This window comes from Arabidopsis thaliana, chromosome 5 (genome assembly GCF_000001735.4).
Source record: "Arabidopsis thaliana chromosome 5, partial sequence".
Classification (NCBI taxonomy): domain Eukaryota; kingdom Viridiplantae; phylum Streptophyta; class Magnoliopsida; order Brassicales; family Brassicaceae; genus Arabidopsis; species Arabidopsis thaliana.
Genome location: NC_003076.8, coordinates 23,121,343 through 23,128,370, shown reverse-complemented (window position 1 = coordinate 23,128,370; position 7,028 = coordinate 23,121,343). Strand labels below are relative to the sequence as shown.

Sequence of the window (7,028 nt, the reverse complement as noted above, 5' to 3'; positions counted from 1 at the left end):
TCCACATTTAAATGATTGCAACTATATTGTATTAATTAAGCAATTTTTTATTTAAGAAACAAACTCTATTTTATTAATTTGACTCTCGTATTTGTCAATATGTTATAGAAAAAATTTCTGAAACTGTCCCATGTTTCATCAAGAACAGTTAACAAATGTGAATACCATCAAACCAACCACTTTATCAATCTAAAGGTTGGAAAAATCAGTACGTTAGCAAAACTTGAAAACATTGTTACCATTACTACCACAATTTTATATTTCTTACATTAGATTACACTTATTTGAGGAAAAAAGTAATTCTTGAAACAATTGTTATACCCACTAAAATATGCCGCAAGTTTGATTAGGTCTTTATATCGTTTAGTTTCCTTTGTAATTATTATCGTGATTTTAAAATAATATAAATATTTAACATTTATATCAGTAAAAAAGTTATACATCCGATTAAATTAAACTTACTCTTAAAAAAAAGTTGAATTAAGAAACAAGAATAACGCGTATTCCAGCTTATTATATTCCATTTTATTTTTATTTTGATTTGAAAGTAATTAACCAAATTTGACAACATAATTAAGTCAGCAATAAATACCTCAGATAGTAAAATATCCAGGCAAACCAAAAAAAGAAGTCAAGTAATAAAACGGGCAAAAAGCAAAGCCGTTTTTTTCCTCCTTTCTCTATAAAGTCTCGTTCATGCACCAACCAAATATCCTATCTTAGCGACTTAAAAAAATAAGACTTCAAAATTTGCTCTTTCAATATAAGCCTCCGCAAGAAGTTTCTCAGAAACAGTTTTCTCAAGAAAATAATTGAATTTTCCTCTAAAGCTCACAAAATTCTCTGATCTTCCAAACAAAATAAACCCATTACAGAATTTTTACAAAACTAAAACTTCCCTAGCTACCAAAAGAAAAAGAGAGGCAAGACTCAGATCTGAGAGAGAAAAACAATGTGTTTGGTGTGTTTATGTGATGAGGAAGAGACAGAGTTAGGGAGACAACAAGCACCTGGATCGTGTCCTTATTGTGGAGGTAAAGTGCAAATGCTTGATGTCGAAAGAAAATGGATGTTCTGTTTCGTTCCTCTTTGTTTCAAGATCAAGAGGAAGTACTCGTGTTCTTCTTGTGATCGTCGTCTCGTTTTGTATCATTAAAATTATAATATTGTAGTTTTTTTTATTAATTTCCTTTCTTAATAATTAAAGTCAATTAATTAGCGTTTTAATCAAGGGAAATAATTTTAGTCGGTGGTATTTGGTACGGTTAGTATATCTAGTCGTGTAAACCGACATTGATCTTTTAGAAATGTTATAGAACTATCTCGATTCAACCTTAATGTACTTTTTCTTTTGTCTTCGAGTGTCTTCTTAAGTCGGTCCAAATTAAAAAGTGTTTCAAATATATGTAATCGTGTTGTTAGTGTAATGATGAATCTCAAGTTTGGTGTATTTGTGGCGATTTCTTTTCTATATCACTAGATATGTTTGAAGCGGGAAGGAATCTATGATCTCTAGCTAGTCTCCATGATCTTGCAACTGAATTTGATTTTCGGTCGTGTAATTTGATAATAAATACAGATAATAGTAATAGTTGCATGCAAGTACGGGTGTCAATAAGTCTGATCTTCAATGCGAGAGGTTTTTATTGGACCGGTCCGGTTGAATTTTGTCGCGTGGGAAAATATCAAAACAAGGAGCAATATCGGCCGAATTTGAGTGGTAATATAAGATTGGACTCGACTTAATGAAACGGTGTTGAATGTGGTGGCGTTAGCGTATATTAATTATGGTAACAACATTACTATTTCCAAATTTACCATTCACACATTAAGATGATTAATGCACATTTAAAGCATCAACTATAAGAATTAAGAAACGTCTATGGCATAGAATATTAATCTTTATGCGTTACTAATTTGAGGTCCTTAATATTAGGAATAAGATTATGGGCAGTCCAAAACATCATTGTGTAGCTTGCATTTATACTTTACAGCCATCAAATACGAATCTGAAAAAAATAAAAATCTACATATACATGTATGAGAATAGTTTAAGAAAAGATAGAGATTCAATTGGGATGATCTCATGATAATGTAAAATTCGCTCGTGACTTATTTATGAGACGCAGAGAGAGAAAAAGATCACAACTGATTCTGTCACATGCAAATGCAAATACTGACATCAGTGGCCAGTGAATTATGTTGTTTTTTAGTCAGAGCAGAAACTGTATTTTGTGGACATTTCAAAAGCAAATTAATACAGGGAAAATGAAAGAACAGCTCTTATATTTTTGGGGATTATAAACAGCTCTTATCTACTGAACAGAATAATAGAAACAGCTCTTATCTATAGTATATTATAGCTTATATCAATTCTTTATTTGTTTTAATATATACAAGGAGATTTCGAACCAAAACAACACTTTTTATATATATCATTCTACTGTTCTAGTTATATTTTTGATATGAATCTTGTTAATAGTTTCAGTAAGTTGTTATTCTATTACCACTGTTACGTTTTTTGGACTGAAACATGTGAAAATCTGAAAACAGAAGCCTCACTGCCACAGCCGTATTTGTGAACGGTTTGCTCTTTGTAGCAACATAGTTTCATGATTCCCTCGTATAGGCTGGTTTAAGGTTTTAATTGTTTTAATGATCTATATGTTATTCTTATGATAAATGTGCTGAACGAATTACATTTTTCTTAAAAGTAAAGCGTATTGATAAAATTAGGTAGAAGAAGTTATATACATACGTGAGGGTGGGCCAAAGTCGTATTTATTTCGGAAGCGTGTACTATAACATTAGATAACTCGTAGCTGCAACAAGAAAGTTCAATGTACGTACTTTCGAAAATCAAGTGGCAATTGGAGAGAAACACAAAATTTGTTTCAACAAGGAATGAACTAGGGTTTGTCATCACCCGTATCACATTATTGTAAGTTTGTAACACCGTAACGTCGCGAATACCGTGTGGCAGGCTAAGAACATCAACAGGAGCACCAACTCTCAGTAATAGACATTTCATATGTAACATCAAAAGTGTTTAATGTAGAGTTTTCACTAATGCAGTAATAAAATTACCATCTATCAGTCGTTAAACAGAAATATATAACCTCAAAACAATTTCTAATAATCCCAAAAAAATGTATTCAGAATGAAAAGTATAGTTTGCAATATTTCTCTGTATTTCATTACTTAATACTATTTATTTATCCAAAAAAAAACTTCACCAAATTTTAGTTTCTTCCTATAGCATCTTTGGTATCCAAAAGAAAAAGATACAAAATTATCTAAAAGTCTATGGATACTTACTTGTATATTTGGCCAACACAGTTTTCAAATTTCAAATTCTCTAAAAGTAATGCTTCTAGAAAATATTTTCTATACGAAATGTATAGAAGTTTCCATGTATAGTGTTTGAGAAATTTGTGAAGAATCTCCGAGAAAAAAGTGTTCAGATACTTGTCTATTTTTAGAGATACACATTTTCAAAATCACCTGTAGAAAAAGAAACAAACAGTATAACCCAAAAGCGTCTTAGATAAATTGACTAATTTTGGCAGGTAAGAAAAATAAACCATAGCTGTTACTTGTTTGCCTGTTATTGATTAGAGACAAGTAATTATGTTATTGCCCATTGGGCTCATACATTTTTTTAATGACCCATTAAACTCATACTTTTTTTGTAATGACCCATTGGGCTTTAAGTCTAGTAATGAAACAAAAAAAAAAGAGAAAAGGAAAAGCTTGCAAACCATAACGAAATAAACCGGTATAGAATCCGGGTCGGGTTTAATTTGCACACCCGGTAAAAAACCCTAATTTATTTTGGTTCCAGGCAATTTTTTTTTGTCTTGAGCTCAAATTGAAAACACGAGCTTCCTAAACCCTAGCAGCAGAGTCTTCCGTAAACCCAGCTCTCTTAGCTCTCACGCCTCGTCAATTGTTGACCTGTAGGATAGATATGGGCAACGAGAGCAAAACCTCGGCTTTGGAATCGGAGCAGAAGGCTCTTCTTCTCCGTTCGGTAGCTCAATACTTGGAACGATGTGGTTTTTCCAAATGCTTCAAGAAATTGCTCTCCGAAGCTGAAATCGAGGTTTGTATAATCAATTTTCGAACTTTAAGAGACTTGGCTTTTGCCGTTTGGTGGAAAGACCAAAACTTTATCCTTAATTGATGACTTCACTGTAGATTAGATTACTATGGAATTGATACTTTGTTAATATAGCGTAGGATTCTGACAATGAATCTGCTGTTTTGTTATTGTTTCAGAAGAAGGAATTGAACACTAGTTTACCTGATTTAGAGGAAATTTTCAGCGAGTTTTTGAACAAGAGGTAAGCTTGTCTCGCTTGTTTCGCTTCTCAAGTATGTAACAAGATGTTCTTTATTCGAATTTAGTTGCATTGTATCATTAGTCATGTTCTGTGTCTTGCAGAGATCATGAAGCTGCAGCTAATGGAAATACCGAGGCGAATGTAGTGGAAGCTGTAGAGAATGTAAAGAAGGATAAGAAGAAGAAGAAGAACAAGGAAACAAAGGTGGAGGTAACTGAGGAAGAGAAGGTCAAAGAGACTGATGCTGTGATTGAAGATGGAGTTAAGGAGAAGAAGAAGAAGAAGGAAACTAAGGTGAAAGTAACCGAGGAGGAGAAGGTCAAAGAGACTGATGCTGTGATTGAAGATGGAGTTAAGGAGAAAAAGAAGAAGAAGAGCAAGTCGAAATCTGTTGAGGCTGATGATGATAAGGAGAAAGTTTCAAAGAAAAGGAAAAGATCAGAGCCTGAAGAGACTAAAGAAGAGACTGAGGATGATGATGAAGAATCAAAACGTAGGAAGAAGGAAGAGAATGTAGTTGAAAACGATGAGGGTGTTCAAGAGACACCTGTTAAGGAGACTGAAACTAAGGAAAACGGAAATGCTGAGAAAAGTGAGACAAAGTCAACAAATCAGAAGTCAGGAAAAGGGCTTTCTAACTCAAAAGAGGTATTTGCGTTTGCATCAGTTGAATCTTTTTGAGGGGGATCGAGGATTGTGTACTGATGTGTTTTTTCATTTATTTACAGCCGAAGAAACCGTTTCAGAGGGTGAACGTTGACGAAATTGTGTACACTGAGAATAGCAACTCGTACTATTCAAAGGTTCGATATAATCTTCATTGCTCCTTGTATAGCAATCTTTGTTTTATCAATGCCTTTATTGAAGTTTGCTTCACTGTCTTATAGGGTGGTGCTGAAATTGGCTATGGTCTTAAAGCTCAAGAGGTTCTCGGGCAAGTGAGAGGAAGGTAATGCTCCTCACCCTATAGACTTATTGTATAGAGTTAGACAACGAGGCTCTAGGTTGTTGATTCAGTTTGGTTATTTCGGGTTTGACAATTCATAACTAAAGTAAAACCTAGTATGTTCCTCACCCTTTGGACTTGTCCTATATCACTGATTTAGGCTCATATCTTGATCTCTTATATTTCACCTTGTTTTGGTTTAGGGATTTCCGACATGAGAAGACGAAGAAGAAACGAGGAAGCTACAGAGGAGGATTGATCGATCAAGAGTCACATTCGACTAAGTTTAATAACTCAGACGACGAAGAATGATTGATAAGCAGACAACACTGCCTTTTTGACATTGCTTCGTTTCGATTTATCTTTTTCTTTTCTTTTGCTTTGATCATTTCAATACCCGTAATAGGGCTCAAGTTTTGTGTCTGTGCACTCCTTTGATACTTATATGAACATGATTCAGTTTCAGTTTCTTGTTCACTAAATTGACTTCAAAGATTCTTGTTTTAATTTCTGTGTGGCATAGAAAATGAGAATTTGCTTAAAGAGTTGGGCTAGATCCTGGAAAATAGTTTTGAGTTCAAAACTTAACCGGACCGGTATGGTGAGCAAGGAATTGTTCTTGTTGTTGAGTCATATACTTACACCATGATTTCTTGCTAACCGTTAAAAATTAATCAATCTCCGGTCCAGTTTTCAAAACATTGGTTTGGTTTAGCTCGAAGATAATCAAGTGTTTGAACCGTGTCTGAAGAGTTTCTGACCGGTCCTCGAGTAAATTGACTTTTTGTTTGTGCATAGAATTTGAGCCGACATGTAGTATACAGATATTTGTTGTACTTTTGTCAGAAATAGGATAGTTTATGCCGACATATACAAGTTTTTGATGTTTATGTCTATTTGCTTTCTAACCAATTATTCAAGGGATACAAATCGCCTCCTATTTTTTGCACATGTTATAGCTTAATGACTTGATTAGTGAGTTGTGTGCTTTATTCGATACTTTCTGATCAAATTTAGTGGAAAGTATTGTTGTCATAAGAAGTAACGAGGCGTATCTTTGTTATATTTGTCACTTGCGTTTTGATTAGGCAAAGTGTTGTTTTTGCCTTTATATATCAATCTTGTTAATAAATTAATGAAAGTTGATATTCGTTTCATTTTTTATTAGTATAAATATCGTGTTATATAGAAAATATTATTTTGTGTCGGTCGGTTCTTTATGTTAACTAACCGCTTGTAAATTTTGGTTTGATGTTGTGAAAAAGCATCCAATGCTTGAAGTTGTGTTTTTTGTTGTGACAAAATTTAGTAGTTGGAGTTAGTTGATGATATATATTTTCCTCAGACTTCCGTTATTCTTAAATTTTATATTCGTCTTCACTAGTCATTGAATATCTCATTAGTGGAGAACTGGAGATCTAACCTAGTATGGTGTTATGAAACTTTGTTTTTACATCTACAATTATATTGATCTTGGCAAGTGGCAACTATCCAATTAGCTTCTCGGACAAATAATTTCATTCTTAGATTATACCGTATAGTTGAAAGTAAAAGGAATCTAAATTATCTAATGGTGTAGGCGTATAGTGGTAACAAAATTTGGGATATAGATGTCAGCTCGTCTTTTTTTTTTTTTGGTTCTATTCTCATCTATTTCTTTTTATTATTAATCAAAATTGAAATTATGTTCCACGACCACATTCATTCAGAAATTAGCTTAAACACTTCATATAACT

The 7,028-nt window shown here is 33.3% G+C and overlaps 2 protein-coding genes across 3 annotated transcripts; both read left to right on the top strand.

Moving 5' to 3' along the window:
• The first annotated feature begins 646 nt into the window (after window positions 1-646).
• Window positions 647-1,497, top strand: AT5G57123 (uncharacterized protein). The gene has a single exon (NM_148144.2). It carries the CDS (start codon window positions 953-955, stop codon window positions 1,154-1,156), a length of 204 nt encoding a protein of 67 aa, NP_680449.1. The 5' UTR covers window positions 647-952; the 3' UTR covers window positions 1,157-1,497.
• Window positions 1,498-3,776: 2,279 nt separating this feature from the next.
• Window positions 3,777-5,883, top strand: AT5G57120 (nucleolar/coiled-body phosphoprotein). Of its 2 annotated transcripts, NM_001345243.1 has the most exons (7): window positions 3,777-4,105; window positions 4,282-4,346; window positions 4,448-4,574; window positions 4,665-4,994; window positions 5,075-5,149; window positions 5,234-5,295; window positions 5,496-5,831. In NM_001345243.1, the coding sequence occupies exons 1-7, from the start codon at window positions 3,971-3,973 to the stop codon at window positions 5,602-5,604; spliced, it is 903 nt and encodes a 300-aa protein (NP_001332738.1). In that variant the 5' UTR covers window positions 3,777-3,970; the 3' UTR covers window positions 5,605-5,831. The 2 variants fall into 2 exon arrangements, with proteins under 2 accessions (NP_001332738.1, NP_200522.1); NM_125094.3 differs by having other exon boundaries at window positions 3,858-4,105; window positions 4,448-4,994; window positions 5,496-5,883.
• The last annotated feature ends 1,145 nt before the right edge of the window (window positions 5,884-7,028 follow it).